Source organism: Prunus avium, chromosome 7 (genome assembly GCF_965620075.1).
Source record: "Prunus avium chromosome 7, drPruAviu1.hap1.1, whole genome shotgun sequence".
In the NCBI taxonomy this organism is placed as follows: domain Eukaryota; kingdom Viridiplantae; phylum Streptophyta; class Magnoliopsida; order Rosales; family Rosaceae; genus Prunus; species Prunus avium.
Genome location: NC_142290.1, coordinates 27,018,050 through 27,039,596, shown reverse-complemented (window position 1 = coordinate 27,039,596; position 21,547 = coordinate 27,018,050). Strand labels below are relative to the sequence as shown.

Below are 21,547 nucleotides of genomic sequence, written 5' to 3'. Positions count from 1 at the left end.
ATTTATCTCACAAACAAGGCAACGGCAAAGAGGCTGATCAAAGGAATCAAACTATTTATTGCCATCCACCAAACTTTCCCTGAAAATTTACTTTGTTCAAAATTGGGATTGAGAATTGGTTGCATTGTTGCCCTTGACCTAAATGGTACAAGCAGATCTTTTGTTTGTTTGAAATTATATAAGCCTCTATTGAATCTGGTACTGTTAATACTTTACAACTTCATTCTCTGCTGTTGCATCAATTCAATTAGGTGCCTTGGTCGCTGCATTTCATGTCCCCACTATTTCGAAGATTTTCGGAGATTTCACCGTGAAGAGAAGTCTTCCTACACCCTTGGACAATCATCTTCATGTTAACTTGAAATGCTGCTTGGCCTTATTGGTTCACCTGAGAAGGCCACCAGTTGAAGGGCTGACACAAAATATTATTCAGTCTAGGTCAAGATTACAGACATGTTGTAACGCTTAGGATTATTCTCATGTAAAAGGAGAACCAACATTCATGCAGACAATCATTCAGTCTAGTTTAAGATTCCAACATGTAAAATTTATCATTCACAAGCTAAGTTTGCAATCGAAAAGCGAGAATTAAGCAAGCCAACTGTCACCAAAAGCAATGGTTCCTTCTTTATATACATTCTGGAGCAAATTCCTTATAACTAATTTCGAGATATTAACATACTTATATGATTCTCTCTCTCTCTCTCTCTCTCTCTCTCTCTCTCTCTCATGATGTAATGAAACACAGGACAAATACACATCAATAGGGAAAAATAAAGAAATATCATTATATCCATCTTGACAATAATGCAATTTAGTGATAGAACCAAATGATTTTGTGGTTTTATCCCAAATCTACAAGTTGGTGCGAAGTCTTGAATGCTCAGGAGGAAATTTCAATATACAACACTGGGAATCCTGGATCCAGCATAACATAGCAAGTCTCTGCACACTGAGGAACTAGTTCACTTTGAACTATTTGAATAACATGTTGCCAACCAGCACTCAAAACATGATAAGAGACCACATATCAAAGTGGCAGCACAAAAGTGCGGCAACAGGAAGCAGAACAAAATTCAAGGAAAAATCTTCAGATTAAATTTCGCAAAAAAAAAAAATATATAAAAAAGATAAAGAAGTGAGAACTGCATCTGAAATTTGTTACCAAGTTGGAAGATAATTGAAGTAGTTTTCCAGGAATAAAGAAAAATTCTTCCCTGGACAGCATGCCTCCCTAAAATTCTGAAGCATGTTTTAAAAATATTTCAAAGGCTGTCCAAGAGTACTGAAAATTCTTCCCTAGTCAAAGGGAGTCCACTTTCCCTGCTATTGTTTCCATAATCCAGTAATCATTTCAATTCATCGGTTCATAAGTTCCCAGATCCAAAACTGGGATGCAATTTAAAATGTTTGAGTCTAGAAATGAAATATAAATTCCACAAACAAAAAGCCTTTTGAACAAAACATGGATTCTTTGACATCTCCATTTTACTTACAAGAAAAACCAACAGAATGTGAACTTATAAAGTCTGAAGGCATGGTAGTTAACCTTGATTTTTCAACTAATCTGAATAACCTAAATGTTAAACTCCCTATCAATTTTTGTGCAAGAAAATTTAATCAACTTCAGTAGATTCCACTGCATCAGCAGCGAGCCCACAAAACAAACATAGTAGGCACAAAGATAATACAATAAAATATGAAAATGATCTTCTCTCTTACCCATAAACAAGAAAACTCTATAGAGGGAACTTTTGTTCAGAATTTCTTACTTGAAAGTCAATAATGGCTTCTATCCAATTCAAGCAAAATGTTGAAGTTCTCTGATACAAACATTAATCTTCATCAGACCCTTCCGAATCCAAATTTGACATTTCGTCCTCATAGCATTCATCACATGTTCCAACCTCGTCCTCTTCAGATTCTTCCGGCCCACTTTCACTCTCCACACTGTTAAGTAAAATCTCTTGCGGGGATAGCAAGTGCACACCTTTGCTGCGATAAAGAAGCCCTGTTCTCATGACATGATAAAACTTCTCTCTCACGCGTGTGAGGGGATGCCAGTTCACTAATTTTCCTCTCTGGTACCCTTCCCTGAGAGCAACAGTGGTTGTTTTACACTTCAATGAGAGGTAGAAAATCCCCGGATACCTTGTGAAAATTCTTGTAAATTTATGAGGAAGATTTAGTTCCTCTCTCAAGCTTCTCAAGTAGTTCCTCTTGGTCTTCTTATGAAGAGTCAAGCTCAATAACTCATGCAAAACTCCAACAACCCTTTTCTCCATAAGATCACTATTAGGATCAATATGCCTAGAATCTTCATATGGCGAAATGTATGGTAACTTCTGAAACTCCTCCATCCATACCCTAACCTTCTTCTGCCCTCCATAACCCTTCGGAAAATTCATCGGGAATGCCAACACAGTCTGCCCCCTCTTGAATTGTCTATACTCATCCCCTAAATCACCACCCTCTTTACTCCTCTGCAATTCTGACACCGCATACTCCTTGGGCCATTGTATGACCTTCAAGCAACCAATCCCATTGGAGGCCTTAATGATTCTAAAACAATCTGGGTATTTTGGAACCAACACTTTCTCAAAACCATCAGGCAAACCCAGATCCCATTTCAAAGGATACAAAGATTGGAGCGGTATAGTTTTACTTTTTGTCATCATAAGCACTCTACAAAGCCTCTCCACAGTATCACTCTCATGGGTTTGGTGTATACTCTGTTCTTGAGAGTCTAACAATAGTGCAGTGTCTGTTAACTTAAAACAGGGCAAATTGGCATAACGGGCATGTGGAAATTCTTGAAAAAGAGTAGGGTACCTGCGCATGAAGCGAAGAACTGGGACAGTTAGGCCGAGAAGCTTTTGCCAATCGGCGAAGGACTTGGCGGTAAGGAAGCCAGTTGGCGAGCGCTTGATGGCGTCTTTGAGGAGGCAAGCAGCTTTGAGATCGGTCTCGGTGTCGATGATGTGGTCTAAGCTCCGATTCTTGACCCATTTCAGGCGGACCTTGGCTATGCCGCGCCATTGGTGGTGGTGATGTAGAAGAAGCTTGGTGGGTTCAGAGGTGGCGTGGGGTTTTAGGAGAGAGAAGAGGAAAGTTTTCATTTTGTGGGTTTTATTTGGGGTTTTCCGCTATTGGTGTGAGAGTGTGAGCTCATGAAGAATTGGAATGCCCAGGAAAGTTTTCATTTTGGGGTTTCTTGGGTTTTATTCACTTTTGCTCATGCTATTATTGTGTTTACAAAAATAAATAAAAATTATAAGCATTTTTTATTAAAAATTCAAATGTTTTTTGAAAAAACACTTGAAAGTTATGCAGGAGAAACACCTTCGATGTGTAAATTTAACAACAAAACAACGGTAACTTTTTTTTTTCCTTCTCTTTTTTTGTTTCCTCTAATAATAATGATGATGATGACAATGTCAGATTCACAGAGGAACAAGCGTGGTCAATTGACCCCTGCAATGCTGGAATCCGTCATATGAGGGGAAAAAAATTAACCCATGCAACATGTTTGATGAAATGCCACAACACAGACTATCGAGCGTTGCTTGCGTGCGCAATGCGCTCCCCCTCTCCCTTCTTTTTTTTTCTTCTTGAGCGTCAAAGCGACGTCGTTCTATTTAAGTTTTTTTCTTGCTTAGGTTTTTAAAAAATATATAAATAAACAGGGACATCAATATGTAAGTTCTAACTCAATTCACACATTCAAATTGTAAATCCCCAACTCCAACCCCTAATCCCACCCAACCTTCACCCAATATGACGACTTCCCCACCCCAACCATCCTCTAGTAGGGGTAGACACAGTTTGGTTCGATCCGATTTTCTCCTCAAATTTGAATTGAAATCGAAACTCACACACGGTCCGATTCTGTTTTTATAGAAAGTGTCTATAAGAGCCGAATCAAATCGGACCTATGTGGTTTTGGTTTGGTTCGGCCTGATTTCTTGTTTAAAAAGATAAAAATATAAATATGTGAATAAGAGAGAAATATGATGTATAGAAAAATATGTATAATGGATCAAATAAGAGAAAAAGAGGTAGAAGAGATAAAATAAGAGAGAAATAGGTAGAAGAGAGAAAGAGGTGAAGAGATAAATAGGAAGAGAAATAGAAAGAAATAGGTGGAAAAGAGAGAAAGACGAAAGCGCAACAAGGACAGATATGGTTCACTGAAAAGAAAAAGAAATTGAGCTAGAGTAGTTATTTGGTTGGGTATAAATTGGAACTAAGACTTTTGAGTATTAATTGGGCAAAAATTATCTAGATAGTACTTTGAGTTACTAATTTTATTTGAATATTGATTAGGCTTACTAATAATTTTGGATATAAATGAATAAGTAAACTTAACATAACTGGTCCGGTCCGATTTATACCAGTTTTTTTAGATCCAAAGTAGTTTGGTTTGGTTTTTGAGCATAGGTTGACTTTTTTAGTCAACATAGTTTTTTCTGATTTTTTTTCCGACTCGGTTCACTAGTTCACCAGTTCAAATGCCCACCCCTACCCTTCAGTGTTGGCAACATCCTCATTTAGTGGTGGCAGCAAAGCAAAAAAAGTCACCCTCAAATTCAATTTGGTTTGAAAGTTGAATTTGTCCCTCAAATTTGAAAGTATGTTATCGTAATTTCTAATATTTTTATCCTTAAAGAAATTTTTTTTTTTCTTAATTAGTTGTTGTTGTTGATGTTTTATTTTGGTTAGTTTGAATAAATTATGGTTTTTTTTAATAAATAAAATATGTTAGTTTGTATGCTTTAATTAGATTGTATCTTGATAAATTGGATTAGTTTTTGTGTTTGTTGTTGAGCTTTTGTTAGTTTTGATATAATTGGATTGATAAATATGATTAATATGGTGGATTGGTTGTTGATGCTTGATTGGTTATTTTTAACAATACAGTTATGGAACGATACTTTAAGATAAAGTTCTCAATGAGTAGTTCAGATAATGTGTAGTTTGGAAAATGTGGATAGTTCGAAATATAGTGAGTTGCAAGAAGTCTTGGCTAATCTTCTTGAGGACTTTGGACTTCGACCTCAAATGTTGGATTCTATATGATCCTTAACATTTGAAATGAAGTTCGAAGAGCATATCTATAAAAGGGTCCTTGTCAACCTAAGGGGTTTATATTTATCATATGCATACGAGTGACGATTTTTCTCAATTGCAAGAGATTAGTAGTCTTGCAAGAGATTAATAGTCTTGCAAGAAAAATGGTGGAGAAAGGGATCGATGTATAGAACATTTAATTATGAGTATTTGTTTGTGACATTAGCCTTAACTTTACTAGTTGCAACTACTTCAATGAAGAGAGCATTTTCCACTATGAATATGGTGAAAGGTCCATTTCGCAACCAAATGGAAGATTAATGGTTAAGTGATAGCTTACTTGTTTATATTGAGAAATATATGTGTTTTGCTTGTATTGATAATAAAACTATAATGTGACGTTTTCATGATATGAAAACTCGTCGTGGACAATTGTAATTTGTAATGTGGTTTTTTCTACTAATTATGAATTATAACATTATCGTTTAATTTTTATGAGTATATTTTGTATGAATATTTTTTAACCTTTTACATACTGACATTTGAAAAATTCATGAATCCGCCACTGAATGATGGTTTATTTTTATTTTTATTATTATTTATTATTATTTTGGCCTAGATGAGCTTAAAATAAGGAAGACAATTTTCACACTTTCCATTATCCATTTGCACTCATTTCTCTTATTTCTTTCTCTGCTTCAAAAATTGAATACATACAAGAAGAAAAGCAAAGAGAGGATGTTTTAAAACAATTGCTTCCTATTCTGTAGACGTCCGTGCACTAAATTACCTCTGTCTTGATGATTAAATTGTATGATCAGATTCGATTTCTGAAAGTGCAAGTCCTCAAACATTCACATGATCTTATTTAGCATCAAATTAAGGTGAAACTTTCCTCCACTTATTTTATGGTGGGTGCAATTAGCACCACCAGTCCTCCATACAACCTTTAAGTTTGAGCCAAGAACGGGCAGGAAGGCTCCAATGATATACTCATGGGCAACTTAGGTTATATAGCTAGTTATTATAGAGGATTTGGAGGAATTCGAACTTCGGACATCTTTCAACGTTGAGACAAAAACTAATAATACATACACAGACAATTACACATTCGTGGGCCTAAATTTCCCAGCAAACTTAAGCGTAAAAACAAAACAATAAAAATAAAAATATAAAAAACAGAAAAGACTTGGGAAAATATGTTTGCCTGGACTTCCCCATGTATGCCACAGAAATGTTGTTTCCTCTCTCATGTAATCTCCATGCCCCTTAGCGCAGTTTCCTTCACCTGAATTCTTATTTGCCTTGTGCGTTCAACTTATATATACAAAAATTTGGGATATAAATTTTACTTTACTGTTCCTGTAAACCTAATCTTGTACGTACATCTGGTGGTACAAGCTGTATTATTGTCCGTCCGATAGTTACATCATATCTCAGTTAAGCCTGTATATATTGCTGATGTGATGTGATATATACCAAACCAAGTTGAATTTGCATGCGAGAGACCTAGATAGAGGCATGGGGACCTCCATGCATGGGGACCTGCAAAATTGGGAAAAGCAGGGTAATGTTTGCCCTTTTGGAGTGTTTTTTAGCAAGCACTTTTGCTCGTAGGTGGGTTCGTTTCATCTTTTTAGACTCCCACAAGTGATTCTAGTTATCCCAAAATTACACCCGAACAAGCTCTATTTCTGTAACTCAAAAAGCACTTTGAACTATTTATGCTATAAACATTGTAAAAAAAACTTGTAGACTTACAACTACCATCAATTTTTTTCGAATTTTTACCGATATCAATATTTTATCTTTTTCTTTTTAATCGAATTAAACACCTCTATTCTAAGAGCCGTTAGCTTAGAAATATATAGAGATAGCAATTAAGAACCAAAAGTCAATACTCCTGTAGTAAAACTACTTAATATCAACAACTCTCTGTCACTCTGTGTGTCCTTTTTTCTCTCCACACAGCAGAGAAGCATGCAGTTTTCCTGGTTTCTTTAATTAAGTGCATTATTAAGTCGATGGATTAAAAAAATATATGCAAGAAAGTCAGCTCAAATGAAAGAACATTAATGTCGGCAGAATGCTCTATCTAGCTAGCTATCTGTTACGCATAAAAACAAGAAAAAGGACAGTCAGCTAAGGGGGGATGTTTGCCTTTGGGTCGCTTCGCTTGTTATTTTCCTTCATGGATATGGAAAATCCAGTACCCTTTTAAATAGGTGACTAGCTTAGCTAGCTAGCTGGTTGAGGCACTGAAAATGAGAAATAGTTGTAGTGAGAGTACGTACTTTTGGTAGGCCAACAACAGGTAGGTCATAATAAGCTGGCCATGCAATGTGATTTTCTCTTTTTTCTTCATTTAGGCCCCTTGTTATGGAAATCAAAGTTTTAGGGCTGTTTGATAATCATTTTATTTTTTGTGTTAGAGTATAAAGGAAAAAGAGGGAGAATGAGAGTGGAGATGGGATTGAGATGGGAGGATAGGAGGGAGGAGTAACAAAAATGTAAACAAAAACTAAAAACCGAAATCTATTTGAAATTGTTTTCACTTTTGTTACTCCTCCATCCCATCCTCTCCTCTCATTCTCTCATCCTCACTCTTATTATCACTCTCATTTTCTATTATACTCTGGCACCAAAAATGAAAACTAAAAACTAAAATTTAAAATGGTTATCAAATGGGCTCTTAGTTTTTTATAAAATCATATCAAAGGGTTCCCTTTTCTAGCTAAATGTTACAAAAAATTGCTATAAAATAATTTTGGTTTGTTATATGTAGTAACTGTGATCAGTGAGATTTGAACTCATGACACCTACCAACAAAGTAGAGACGGAGTAATAGTCATTGACGTAACCATTTTAGTTTCATTTTTAAAATTAATTTTTCATAAACCAAAATCCCTCACCCAAAATCCCCTTATATTGAGGGAGTCCTCAAATAATTTTATATACAGAGACTTTTAATTCTCTCAAATAAGATTATTTAAGGGACATCTTTGTAGGGTCCACCACACATTTTATTTCAATGATCTAAATCGTCTAGATATTACCTTAAAGATCATCTATGCAAAATTACTCCCCCTTCACCACCTCTCCTCTTTTTTTTTCATTTGTTTTAATATTTAAAAATGAGTGCTGCTATTTCCACCCCTATCCTATTTTCCCACCCACCTTATCTTTCCACCCACCATGTGAATTTCAAAAAACACAATCCTAATTTTTCACCCAACATTATTCCTAAAATACTCTTTAATTATAATAATAATAATAATAATAATAATAATATAAAAATAACCCAAATCCATATCCACTAATCCACACCGGCTACCCTTACCACCCAGCCCTACCACAATCTTCCCTCATAAACACAATTACCCAAACAACCACAACCGCCATCATCTCCCAAACAACCGGCTACCCAAACCACAATCGCCATAATAAGTTTTGAGAGAGAGAGAGAGAGGGGCTTGGGTTGGGTGGGCTGGGGCTGGGCTGGAGTTGGTTTTGGTGGAAATTAGAATGAGAATTTGATGTGGTAGAGAGAGTTGTTGTTGTCACTGGAACTGGGTGAGCTGGGACTTTGGGTAGCTGCTCTGGTTTCTTTGGTTTTTCTTCCATTTTTATTTGTATTTGTTTAGAATAAAAAGTTTGAATCTGGTGGATGTTTTCAGATCCTGTGAGCTTGATGTTTCTTCCCTTTGTTAAAGTTTTTATTTATTTAAATATTTGAATATTACATTTGACATTTATGTTAATCATTTTTATCTTTATATTTAATATTAAATATTAAATATTTTTCATCAAGTTCTTAGAAGTCATTTTATGGGCTAAATTTATCTTTAAAATTTTGAAGATAAGATGAATGAGAAATAAGACGGTAGGGGTGGGGTGGAAATAACAGCACTCTTACAAATATATATTAACTTTAATAAACAAAATCATAAATAATAATAAAAAATGCCTATTACCAAGAGGCAAGTTATTAATAAACCACCAAATATATATATTTATATTGGAATTAACAACACATCCAGCCCAAAAAAGGGGCCTGTAGAGAACTATATAATCGGATTGGGCTAATTTTCGGTGGAAACCCGGCCCGGATCATAGCCCGATAACCATAATTAATTAGTAGAGATACCCCAAAAAAGAAAGAAAAAAAACTGCAAAATTTCGTAGATATAAGTAGTTTTTGGCGAAAAAGCAACGAACTCAGGAACCAAACTCACTCTGAATTAAAATGGAAGGGGAAGACGTAGAAGCAGCTGAGGAGGGGACTTGGAGCAGAGAATCCATTCCTAAGGTTCTGAAAATAGTGAGCACAAGACTGCCTCAGAGAGACCTTATCTCTCTCTTGCTAGTTAGCCCATGGCTCAATGGAACTCTCGTCTCCTACCCTTCCCTTTGGCTGGTACTATTTTCTTTTTTCTCAATATGGACTTTTTTTGTTCTTCTTCTTTCAATTTGAAGAAGATGGGTAGAGTTGTATGGTTTTTATGTGACATGGGTTTTGGTTCGTGTTTCAGCTTCTCGATCTTCGTGAGATGAATAATGCTGGGAATCGCCTTATGGCTGCTCTTTCATTGGTTAGATATACCACAATTTACTGTTAAAGATGCTATATTTGTTTGATACCTGGAATTTAATGATGTATGAGTAATCCTTATCTAAAAGAACTAAAATAATGATCTGTGGGTGATCTTCAATTTGAATGTATGGCAAAACAGTGGGTATTTTTGTACCTAAATCAAGTTTTGAAAAAAAAAAAAACCGGATGAGGGGTTTGACTGTTATATATGGGAGTTAAAAAAGTTCATTCTTGGATGATGTGATAATGGTTATTTTGAAATGATTGGGACGTAGAGTTTGCTTGGATTAGTATTTGAAATGCTCTTAGTGAATTATTATAGACACATTGTTATACTGATATGTTTTCATGGTGAAATGTTTCCAGCCGAGATATCGGCATGTGAAGCAGATAAACCTTGAATTTGCACAAGACATTGAAGACAAGCATCTTGAACTCATAAAGAACAAGGTAACATGCCATTCTAGTATGACCTTGTGTCAAATTTTATATTTCAAAGAAATATAACAATATTGATTTTCTGATGTGTGAGAAAATTCGGTCGTATTAAATATTAATAATAATGCTTGTGAACATTAGAAGGAAGGTAAATATTGTAATGTTTGTAATGTTCTTTTTTCATTCCATATTAAACCGTATCTATACTTTTAACTAATAGTAATACAAATGCCTGACAAGGTGCATTTGGTATGTTGTTGATTTTCCAGCATAAATGCTATATAATGGATTTTAATGAGGCTGGAATGTAGGCTACTGGCACTGATATTGGTATTCCTTGTTACATAGAAAGCATAGCGTGAAATTCTTATAAAAAGCCATAAAATATTGTTACCTAATATATTGGTTGATATTTATAAGGTATGAGAAGTGAGACACAGTTAGGACCTCCCTTGGTTGAGGTTAGGTCTATGCTTGGGTTAGGATTCACGGTTTCAAATTTCCAATTATAGAATCAACTAAGCTTCTGTCCTTATCTTTTAAATTATTTGTGGTTTGAGCTGAAGATTTTACAGCACAAGGCATGTTTTTGTTGTATGAGATTGTGAATAGAAAGAAGACTAATTTCTCTATCAGACCTAGATTTTCCTAACCTCTATAACTGCATGGTAGATCATCTGTTATTATAATTTGAATTTTTTTCTTCTGCACTGTAGAATCTAGGTGAATTAGTTAACCGTAGTTCATATAAAAGCTCTATGAGTTCTTGGTGAAGTATACAATACTTTTTGTAAATAGATGCTTCTGAACAATTTTTGATTGTTTAAAAGAAAATTATGCATTTCTACAGTGTCTAGATTCTCTTCAAAACCTGGAGGTTTTGAATCTTAATGGCTGCCAGAAGATCTCTGATAAGGGAATTGAAGCTATAACCAGTGCTTGCCCTAATCTGAAGGTCTTTTCTATCTATTGGAATGTGAGGTGTGTAAGGTTGATTTGTATTTCAAATCATATTGCTAGTTGACGCTTTGTTCATTTTCAATGAATTTTGGAATGTCATTTGAGTTTCAGGGTAACAGATATAGGTATAGCACACCTAGTGAAGAACTGCAAACATATAGTTGATCTGAATTTCAGTGGCTGTAAGGTATCTGTCACTGGGTCCCATCCTACTTCATTGCTTTGCTTGTTGCAAACTATACATTACGAAACATACATGCATAGTATTATTTATTTCATGAAGGATTTTCTTTGAATGGAGTATTTTTATGTGGAAATCGCAGAATCTTTCAGACAAAAGCTTGCAATTAGTGGCCGAGAATTATCCAGAATTAGAGTTGTTGAACCTGACCAGGTGAGAAATATTGCTCTTTGTTACATCATCTTGAGCAAAGATCATTCTGTGAATGTTTCATCTGCTTTCATGTCACAACGTGGTTTTTTTTCGTTTGTGTGGCTTCTGGGTTATGACCTGTCTAAAAATTGATCATTGACATGACATTCTCAGTTCCTCCTCTAAATACACTTTCCCTTTTACACAAAGGTCAAGTGGTGAGATGAATGTCCTGTGCAAAAAATATTACCTCCTTCTGGTGCTTACAGATTATAATTTTTTCTTATTCTCAGGTGTGTCAAGTTAACAGATTCTGGATTGCAGCAGATATTGCACGGTTGCCCATGTCTCCATAGTCTTAATTTGTATGCCCTATCGAGGTACTTGATGGATTCTCTGTATAAATTTGAACTATTTCTTGCTGTGTTCTGATTGGCTGCATTTCCTTTGCTCAGCTTCACTGATGAAGCTTACAAGAGAATATCACTTCTTTCCCATCTTAAATTCTTGGATCTGTGTGGTGGCCAGGTAGCGTTTACTAGATTTAGCTATGCTGATGTAACTCTTTTGAAGCCATTTACCAAACTGATGATAACTTGATAAGTACTTATGGTAAATCTCATTTCAGAATCTATCAGATGAAGGGCTGTCTTGTATAGCTAGATGCAAGAGCCTCCTGTCTCTCAATTTGACATGGTAACTGAAGCTTCTGAATTCCTAACATGTATATGAAGCAAAATAGATACATTAATTACAATCTTAAAACTATCTCTACCTTCTGATAGGTGTGTACGCATCACTGATGTGGGGGTCATAGCCGTTGCGCAGGGTTGCACATCTCTTGAATTTCTCAGGTAAATCTTGGAAAGAAATTTTGAAGGAACTTTAATGCTTGATACTGGCCTGTGCATTCTTGACTTGAGAAATATCAAACTCTGGTCACTTATACAGTTATTATATTTGAATGTCTTTGACTATAAAAATGCCCTTAAGTTGCTGGTCTGCAAGAGTCGTCACTATTGTTGCTTTTTTCTTTCTTTCTTTCTTTATTTAGTAAAAAAAACATGTAGAGACCAAGAAGGATGTTCATGCTACACTGGATTGAGCTGCAACATTGATTTTGTGCAATTGATTGGAGCTTTAGTTCCTTACTTTTTTACTAGCCCTTGCTTTTGCAGTGTGCCGTATAAGTCAATAGAAAAAATTAAACAAAGTACATTTCGGAAATGTCTTGATTTATGTTCAAATCCCTGGTATCAAATTTTTTAAAACTATATATGTAAACTGAAAAAGTAAACACTTCGTTTGATACTTCTTCTGAGTGAACCTACATGGTTCCCATGCTATTGAATGATAACATGCAGGCATATTCCGCGATCTTACTGACTTGTGAATGACAAAATGCAGCTTATTTGGCATAGTTGGGGTGACCGATAAATGCCTGGAGTCCCTTTCAAGGACCTGCTCAAACACAATTACAACTCTTGACGTGAATGGCTGTATTGGAATTAAGGTAATGATCTAGTTAGTATTTAGTAAAACTTTTAGCTCCTAAAACTTGGAACAGTTTCGCTAACTGTATAGTTGTTCTCTTGTAGAAACGGAGCCGTGATGAACTGCTTCAATTGTTTCCGAAGTTGCAGTGCTTCAAAGTACACAGCTAATGCATGTCATTTGGAAACTTGCGGATGAAATGGTTCGGTTTCCTTCCATTAAGGTATATCGTCTCTAAGCTCTATCCTATTAGAGCAGACAAACCACGACTTGAGTAGATAAGAAATCACAATCTATCCATTGAAGTACTTTGCTTCTGTGGCATGTCAAGTTCTTCTATTCAATCTTGATTAGCCTTACCAACGAGCTTTTGGTCTAGTGGTATTTCTCTTCCTAATGTTGGAAGAGGTCTCAAGTTCAATTACCTCCTCCCCCTTGATCCAAAAAAAAAAAAAAAAAAATCTTTATTAGCCTCATAACGCGAAATATTTTGGTATCTTGTTCTTAATATTTGTAATGGAAAATATTATGGTTTCTGTAAGCTCCATATGAGCAAAAAACATATCTAATTGTTGCTGTGGTACTCCACTTCTGTTTATCACGTTATAAGCTTTTAGATATCTTCGTCTCTCTGGTCTTGTGCATGATTACCATATATATGTTTTTCAGGATTATTCTTGGATTCGTGGATATTCAATCATGGACATTAGAAGTTTTGGTGTGGACATGCAGTTTCATGGATGTGGCGGCTTGACTATACTCTGATCTTCAGTCCATCTTAATTTCCAAATGTTTGGGGTCTGCATCACGCTGATTGAGCTTACAGTATACAAGTATGGCGCAAGTGCAATGTTTACTTATCACACTTTGGTTGATGTTAAAATTGCTACTCTGCGTGACAAACAAAATAAACTGTCATTGTGCTATTTTTGTAGCTAGAATTTCAAGTGTCATTCTGACCAAGAAATATATTAATAGCTACACCATCTTGTTAGCGATGAACCTGCAACTATTGCCAAAGCAATCGTTCTCCCCAAGATCCTACTTGAGCCTGTAAAATTACCAACAGAAGAAAGATAAAGTAGATTTTCACTAACCCATCTCCATTCTTTTTATCTTTTGATGCCTCTCCATCCTTTATTTTCTATTGTGTTTTTTTGGGTTGTTTGATATATTCAAGCCTGATGCACAAAATTTGTACCAGATATGGCAAATAATAGAATGCCATGGCCGCGGTTGCAGTGAGGCAACGTCATTCAGATACATCCGCAGATAGAAGGGAGGCTTATTGCAGGAATGAGATTGATTCTGATTCCAAGGCCTGGACAGATTCTTTGTACTTGTTTGCCTAAAACAAAGCCAAGCTTAAGAAATCAAACATGTAGAGGAGAACAACTTGCAACCAATCATGTTCCACCATGCATGATTATCCTTGAAACATGCAAGTTTTTCTCGTGGAGGAGGTAGATGACGGACTCGGAAAGGCTCTAGAAACCTTTGAGAAAAGGATTTATGAGAGAGAATCTGTTTCAGTTTAGTTATTGCAAGGCTCGCATAGCGCTGCATAATAATGCATTTGTAGGATGCTGGAAGACTGGTAACTTCAAGTCGGCAGGTTTTTGGTTTATTGGCAAGGACTGCAAAATTAGGGTTGAAATATAGTTGAGGATTATTTGAACAAATTGGATGATCGCTTTAATCTTCCAAATGTGGATGACTATAATCTTTTAAATTTCAATGACCATGATTAAATACAAGCAATACTGAGAAATGGGGAAATCAAACCTAGGACCTCATATGATTTAACCACTTGAACTTTTTTCGTTGACAAAACCAGTAGCAGAACTCTTTGTTGACAAAGCATTTTGGAAACTAAAACAAAACATGCGTTCCTATTCACTTTCCAAACCCACGATTGTAGCCTAACCCATCAACCCCATGTGCATCCTGCTTCAATTGAATTGTTAAACAATGGCCTGAATTACCAGCCGACATTGATTACTCTCACGTTCATGGCCGACTGTACGCTCACGTTCAATAAGATTTAGAATGAAACTGTACACTTCGTTTTTTTATAAATTTCTGATTGGTGCACAAGCGTTCATTGACTGCCTGAGTTCAAAAATAATTCCCTCCTCTTGCTCGCTCAATAATGGAAATTCTTGCACTCTCAACATTCACTTCCGAGTAGAAAACACCACAGAAAGACTAATGCAACCTCACATATGGCTACTATTATATAATTTATACTGAAATGGAAAACCAATGCAGTGCCTGCTTCAAACAAGATGAGCTATTTTAGAGAAAAGGGGAACCCTTTGGAAAAAAAAAATCAAAATCTTATTCCTTATCCTTTGTTTCCTTACCAATAATTAAAATGGAAGAAAAGGGGGAAAGGGCGCTGTGAACAAGAGCTTCAAGAACTCAAGGTATAAAAAAGAAAAGGAGCAAACAATTGCAGGCCACTAACCACTTGCCTTTCAGGGATTAGAGTACAGGATTAAGACCAAGATGATATGATCAGCCGGTGAGCATCTAAGAAATTCTATTGGCAAAAATGAGATCGGCAATTGAGCAGGGCATCATAATAACTTTTCTATAAGACAAAGGTGGCATAATACAAAGCAGATCATTGCAAGGATCCCACAAGGAGATACCTGGAAAGAACTAGGGGCACGATCTACCATTCTTACAATAACTTAACTTCATCCAGCAGCTTCTCTCTCAGCCTTTTTCTTGGATGTCTCCGGACCTCTCTCCTACACGCATTGAGGTTGCCATCAACACAATAACCACATATGCGGAAAAAAATTTACATTTAATTTTGCATAAAAAACACAAGTCTCTTAACAATAGTGTAGGATATTTCACACTGAGAGCCTCCTCTAAGTAAGCACGAGTTAATATTAGCCAGAACCAACTAAGCAGATGTCACACTGGCATAATTGGCGATACAATCATCACTCTAACTACAGTATTCTAAGCACCACGCTCTGAACCTTTCAAGGAGGGAAAACAATCCAGAACACACCCAACTAAAGTCACAAGAAATTCTTAATTGTAAATTAATTTAAATTGGATGCATTTCACTAGTGCACCTGATCTCCCCCCTCCTGCCAACAATTTCCCTAAATTGACTTCCATGGACTGGAGTTGAAAAGGGGTCAACAAGTAATAAACAAATAGATAGCTCAAACTTTGTAATTCATTATATCCGTGAAAAATGATTAGTAAATGATAAAAAAATGATAAAAACCATGAAGCCCTTCAAACAAAATTTTCAACCAAGACCAAATATACATATTCCATAAAATATTCATCTGGAATCAAGAAACAACAAAGATTTGAAAGCATACCCAGCTAGAAGTGCAATGTGTCAACGTCTAATTCTAGGCTTGCAGCGAAACTCAGCTAGAAGTGCAATGTGATCTGATGACCACTCTGGAGAAGGAAGCGCTGTGTCTTTCCTTAAGCTTTCCTCGTCCAAGAGCTCCAACAAGGACTCCACCGTTAAAGAGTCCGCTGCAACCAAACATTAAATAGCTTTATGAAGAATTGATCTATCAAAAGAGGTATAAATATGAACAGCTCAAACAAATTTGTAATCTGTAAACTTACCGGTGTAAAATATGTAATCCAGGGTACCAATAAAATCTCTAGTGCAATTTGTAAATAACGGCTCATTCGTGGTGGGGTCCATTCTCCTTCTCTGCTGCTCCATACCTAGACCAACTCCCAATCTTGCGAATGATGAATACGCACTTACCTGTGAGTTCCAATAGGGATTCGACCACAATCAGCACAAGCCATAGAACCCAAAAACATGTATATCTTCCCCTCCCAGTTAAAAAGAAAAAAAAAACACAGTAATAACAATTGATAAACAAGCCAGTACATTACAAAGCATGTATTACCAGTGGAAGCTGATGTATCAGCTTGCTGAGAGGGCGCAGTATATTAAGAGGATCTACTTGTAAATCTGGATGTGATGGATCTACCTTTCCCATAGCAAGAAGTGTATGAGGAGCGCTGCAACAAAGTTCAGCAGTACCTTAAGCAAGCAACATACCGGTAATAAATTTTCAATTCAAAATAAAATCATCAGAAACAATCAACAGACCTTCCAGGAATTGAACTAAAATCCCCACACACCAGCATCGGTATATCTGCACTGGCAGCTATCTTCTCTAATCCTTTTAAGAGAGTATGAACCTGATAAGAAACATGAAAAACGCAGAATCCAATGTCATCTTGAAAATATTTAAACAAATGCACTACATATGGAAGAACTAAGAAATATGAGTTACCTGCCAGAGTTTGACATCCTTTAGATCTTGGTGGACATTTACATGTGTATTTGCCTGTACTCCATACCACGAGAAAAACATGATTACAAAGACACCATGAAGGATGCCCATGCATTGGCATCAAGGCAGTTGAAAAGAAAACAAAAAGCATCTAAGAGTAATAACGATACAACATGCAGCTCATACCACGCAAAGAAGTTGCCGTTTCCCAGGATTATCAGCTCCCTGATTGCTAAACTTTGCTTCCAGAACCACTATGAGCGCAACATTATCCTACAAATATTGAGATCCAGACATGAGCATCATAGACCAAGATCATTTCAAAAAGATCAGGTCCAACTTATAAAATTCATAAAGAACAAACCCACCTTAACTAATCGATTTAAAGCACTTTTCTTCTGATTACTTGGAATCATGGCATCAGTCAAAGACTGAGCAGCCTTGTTGAATTCAACCTGCATAAACACAAACTCCATACTAAGAAGAACCAAATAAAACTAAAATTTATGCATACTACTCTCTCTCTCTCTCTCCAAACCTCGTATTTTTTGACATGTGAAAATCTGTCTCTACGGAAAAATGTTGCACAACCATCAATTGCTTGTGCGCCTCCAGTGAAAACCTGACGCCAAAGAATGCAAATTAATGGCAAGAAATTTTTTAAATCTATGACCCCATAAGGAATAAGAAGTTTATTGAAGCTGTAATAAATATAAGGGATAGTAACAGACCACCTCATTTGTTTTTCTCTTGTATAGTGCTTGATAACCATGTTTGTCCAGCTCGGGGGCGAAAAATTCCTCAAAATGATCGCTTTGAACCTGAGAGGGCCATTAATCAGTTTTTACATGCATAATGCATAACTCAATACATCCAAATATCTATAAGACATTTCTGCATTCTGATTTGGCTTGACAACAAAAGTAAGATTTGTAATACCTCCTGAAGACAAACAATATCTGCACGATAGCCAACAATTTCCCGCAACAAATTTTGTTTGCGGTAAGGCCAAGAAAGTGCCCACGAAGGGCAGTAACTGTATGATTCACTGGTGGCATACACATCAGACAAAATGTTGTACGAAAGCACAGTAAAAGTTCCAGAAGATGAAATACGGCCATCTGAATCCATATGCCCCATCACATCAACTCCATTGACAGGAACCAGACGGCGTGGACTTGGAGAGGGTGCTGGAATTACACGAGAAGTTAATATGGTATTGACATGTCCCACAGGTACTTTTGATTCAGCATCGACCACAACACATTCAAACTTAAGAACATGCCCAATATCATCAGCTGTAGGCGTATACGTTTTAGAGCGTCCCACTTCAAACCATGTTTCACCACCACTCCTTTGGGTAACAGCCGCAGGATATAAAGGCGCTGAACCATTTGTCAAACTCGTGCTTGACACTGATCCAGACAGACTAGTGTTGAGTACTCCAGATCCAGAGCTATTGAAGCGCCCAAACACCTCTTCTTCCTCATTTCCATTTTCATTTACAGCACTAGCAGCACGGTCATGCAAAACACGGTGATGCTGCCATGCATCTGAGAAGCACTTGGGAGAACAATGGTAACTTTTGGTAACAGGTATTTTGGCCTTGACACAACCTAGACACTGCAATGTGGCTTGCTCAGATGGATGTATACTGCAGACCGCAACTTTTTTATCACTTTGTATACGATACCTGCAATCAAGATTGAGAATGGGCAACTGTAAATCACAGAAACCACCATTAAACCAGAAACTATAAGTAAGGGCACAACGGCAAGATCTTATCATTCCGTACAGTATCAGGTGCATATTACACCGAATATTTTGTCATTTGTTGACGGAAACCTCACCTCGTTAATTGCATAAAAAATGAAAGTGGCATAAATTTAAGCCCGATAAACCACTGAAGTGTGCTGATTCAATCAACTATTATCACAGCGTTCAATATCCTGTGCAAATTAAATACCCAATATGTTGCCATTAATGGAGGAATCTCCTCATTAATTGCATAGCACAAAGCTTAAAGGAATAGGTACATTTTCTTCTTCCCCTCAATGACCGAAAATTGTTAGTCCGGCTCCTGAAATGACTTATTGCAAACTGCATATTTAAAAAAGGTTTAAAAGATACCCTCTAACTAGTTTGTACCGCAAAATTGTATAATCCATGGATAAGAATTGAGGTTAAATACACATCAGACGGAGAACATAACAAGGGCTACTTTGTAAAATAACCCATTTACGCGGCCTATTGAAACTACCCCCTTTTTCAATAAACTTAGAAACCTAACCTGTTTTGGACTTGAAATGACCAAAATGGGGTCAACACGCAAGTCAAGATGTGGATCAAGATCTTGACCCCCAATCTCATCAGCCCACATCTGAAATCAATCTCCAATATTGCCCGGACTTGACATAGTCCAAAACAGGTTACTTTTTAATTTATTTTTTATTTAAGTTAGTTATCTAATGGGCCTACAAAAACTGGTTATTATTGAAGAAACCCAGGAAAGAATATGGCAAGATAATAAAAAGTATGCCAAAACTCCTTCACCAGGTTTTCTCCGTTCTTTTTTTTTCTTTTTTTTGGATCAAAGGAAGGGGGAGAGAAAGATGAATTCTGGTTCTAGGTGCAATCGGGGGTAAGCCCCACCAAACAGTAGGTTTTCATCACAACACAGCCGCACAATAATTATATCGGTAGCTGCACGGTAAGTTCCTATCAGTGGAGCCATGTGCCCCAACCACTCAGCCACACAATAAATTCTCGATACATATTTTTAATACATACCATTGGAGCACTCCTGAACATATGTGTAGTAGCAAAAAATGGGTAGTAATGCAACCTGGATTTCCAAACAGGTATCGACACTTTGACGTTTAGCAATGTTACAGCTGTTTCAGCATTCATCGCTCTGCTACTATTTCTTATTATAACAAACTATTCTAGACTTGCAAAGCCTAAGTCATCACGCAATTTGGCTCGGTTGCAATGTGTCATATGGCCTCTAAATCCGTGACAAATCATTTGCCTTTTCTTCTAAAGTAAATGATCCTATTAAGATCTTTCAATTATTGCAATTCATTCAATTGCACAATTCAAGAAATTAATGCTGTATATATAGAGTATTCAAATTCAAGAATATAAATTTAAACACTCATGAATGTAAAAAGACAAATACACAGCATTGACATAGATATCTCTAGAAACCTTTTTCTTTTGTTAAAAAAAAACACCCTACTTAAAAAGATGTGAAATCATATGAAAACCCATGAAAAGACACAGAGCATAAATATAAGTAAAACTACAATTATGCATCAATGCTATATACCCAGAAGCTTTTTCCCTGTAGATGTACTTGAAGCTAAAATCTTTGCCTAAACCTGAGTAACAACAACAACCTCAAACCATCCAGAGGCCCCAAACAAAGCTCAAAACCCAAAAAATCTCAGGAATAGAAGCACCCGAAAAACCAAATTCAGCAGCAAAAAAAAAAAAAACTAACAAAACTTAAAATTGATTGAGGAAATTGACACTTACCACTTGTACCTCAAGAAGTGGCCATCAAGAGGGGCCGACTCGGGCACATCGTCTGTTGTGACAGTCTTGTCAGGCCGGCGCAAGAGTACGTACGGCGTGAGCTCACAGCCTACAATGGGAATATCCGAAGGGAGGTGCACGCGTAGCACGCTCAGCATGCTTTTTTTTCGCTTCTCACTCTAGGCAGCAAAAATCTTCAGTCTCTTCACAGCAAGAACGTAACCCTATCCTACCCAATCGAGAAAATACACAGACAACTGCAAGCCTTTGTTCGAAGAAACCACACGTGCGACGCAGGCGGATACCAGGCGGATCCGCCATTTACTTGACCCGAATACCCGCCAGCCTTGACGGACCCGAGAAGCCCAAAACCCTAAAAAAAAAAATTCAACCCCCGAAATCGAGCGCCGCAGATCGAGAGCTTTGGATTGGGAAATTTCGGGGTTTCAGAGAGGGCAAAGAAAGTAATAAAGGGTCTTCTTCTTCCTCTGCTTTTGAGAAGTGATTGAAGTGGATCGATTGGCGGAGAGGGATCGAAGATTGTAGAGAGAGAAAGTGGGGGCTATTGAGAGAGAAAGAAGAAAAAAATAGACAAGGGGGAGGGTAAAGGGGGGATCGACAATTAGGGTTTTACAGAGGAAGTGAAAGTAATCTTTGTTAGCTCCAACTCCATTTCCTGAATTAAGAGAGACACAGAGAGAGAAGAGAAAAGAGGTGGCTCTTCCTCTTTTCTTTTATACCATACGAGTCTTTCTACGACTTTGGTTTTGG

General features: G+C 36.7%; 3 protein-coding genes across 6 annotated transcripts; 1 reads left to right on the top strand and 2 right to left on the bottom strand.

Annotated features, from left to right (window-relative positions):
- Positions 1-75: 75 nt before the first annotated feature.
- On the bottom strand, positions 76-3,215 carry LOC110749069 (Ubiquitin carboxyl-terminal hydrolase family protein). 3 transcript variants are annotated; one of them, XM_088243926.1, is made up of 2 exons: positions 1,723-3,215; positions 76-412 (listed from the first exon to the last, which is right to left on the bottom strand). In XM_088243926.1, the coding sequence occupies exon 1, from the start codon at positions 3,117-3,119 to the stop codon at positions 1,836-1,838; it is 1,284 nt and encodes a 427-aa protein (XP_088100052.1). In that variant the 5' UTR covers positions 3,120-3,215; the 3' UTR covers positions 76-412; positions 1,723-1,835. The 3 variants fall into 3 exon arrangements, with proteins under 3 accessions (XP_088100052.1, XP_088100051.1, XP_088100053.1); XM_088243925.1 differs by having other exon boundaries at positions 1,773-3,215; XM_088243927.1 differs by having other exon boundaries at positions 76-388; positions 1,773-3,215.
- Positions 3,216-9,255: 6,040 nt separating this feature from the next.
- On the top strand, positions 9,256-14,025 carry LOC110749095 (RNI-like superfamily protein). The gene is made up of 13 exons (XM_021949116.2): positions 9,256-9,487; positions 9,603-9,662; positions 10,031-10,114; positions 10,953-11,083; positions 11,174-11,249; positions 11,386-11,456; positions 11,729-11,815; positions 11,891-11,963; positions 12,064-12,131; positions 12,221-12,289; positions 12,843-12,948; positions 13,034-13,152; positions 13,599-14,025. Exons 1-12 carry the CDS (start codon positions 9,317-9,319, stop codon positions 13,097-13,099), a joined length of 1,062 nt encoding a protein of 353 aa, XP_021804808.1. The 5' UTR covers positions 9,256-9,316; the 3' UTR covers positions 13,100-13,152; positions 13,599-14,025.
- Positions 14,026-15,359: 1,334 nt separating this feature from the next.
- On the bottom strand, positions 15,360-21,547 carry LOC110749077 (DNAse I-like superfamily protein). Of its 2 annotated transcripts, none has more exons than XM_021949098.2 (12): positions 20,777-21,547; positions 18,176-18,929; positions 17,968-18,057; positions 17,775-17,858; positions 17,605-17,691; positions 17,423-17,509; positions 17,237-17,290; positions 17,050-17,141; positions 16,844-16,958; positions 16,548-16,695; positions 16,286-16,451; positions 15,360-15,688 (listed from the first exon to the last, which is right to left on the bottom strand). In XM_021949098.2, exons 1-11 carry the CDS (start codon positions 20,932-20,934, stop codon positions 16,306-16,308), a joined length of 1,815 nt encoding a protein of 604 aa, XP_021804790.1. In that variant the 5' UTR covers positions 20,935-21,547; the 3' UTR covers positions 15,360-15,688; positions 16,286-16,305. The 2 variants fall into 2 exon arrangements, with proteins under 2 accessions (XP_021804790.1, XP_088100316.1); XM_088244190.1 differs by having other exon boundaries at positions 17,971-18,057.

Coding starts and splice junctions, on each gene's coding strand:
- LOC110749069 (XM_088243926.1), bottom strand. CDS start 3,119: ATGAAAACTTTCCTCTTCTCTCTCCTAAAACCCCACGCCACCTCTGAA.
- LOC110749095 (XM_021949116.2), top strand. CDS start 9,317: ATGGAAGGGGAAGACGTAGAAGCAGCTGAGGAGGGGACTTGGAGCAGA. Junction 11,250..11,385: donor TGAATTTCAGTGGCTGTAAG/GTATCTGTCACT, acceptor TGGAAATCGCAG/AATCTTTCAGACAAAAGCTT. Junction 12,290..12,842: donor ACATCTCTTGAATTTCTCAG/GTAAATCTTGGA, acceptor GACAAAATGCAG/CTTATTTGGCATAGTTGGGG.
- LOC110749077 (XM_021949098.2), bottom strand. CDS start 20,934: ATGCTGAGCGTGCTACGCGTGCACCTCCCTTCGGATATTCCCATTGTA. Junction 18,930..20,776: donor CACTTCTTGAGGTACAAGTG/GTAAGTGTCAAT, acceptor TCTTGATTGCAG/GTATCGTATACAAAGTGATA. Junction 16,696..16,843: donor TGATACATCAGCTTCCACTG/GTAATACATGCT, acceptor TGGAACTCACAG/GTAAGTGCGTATTCATCATT.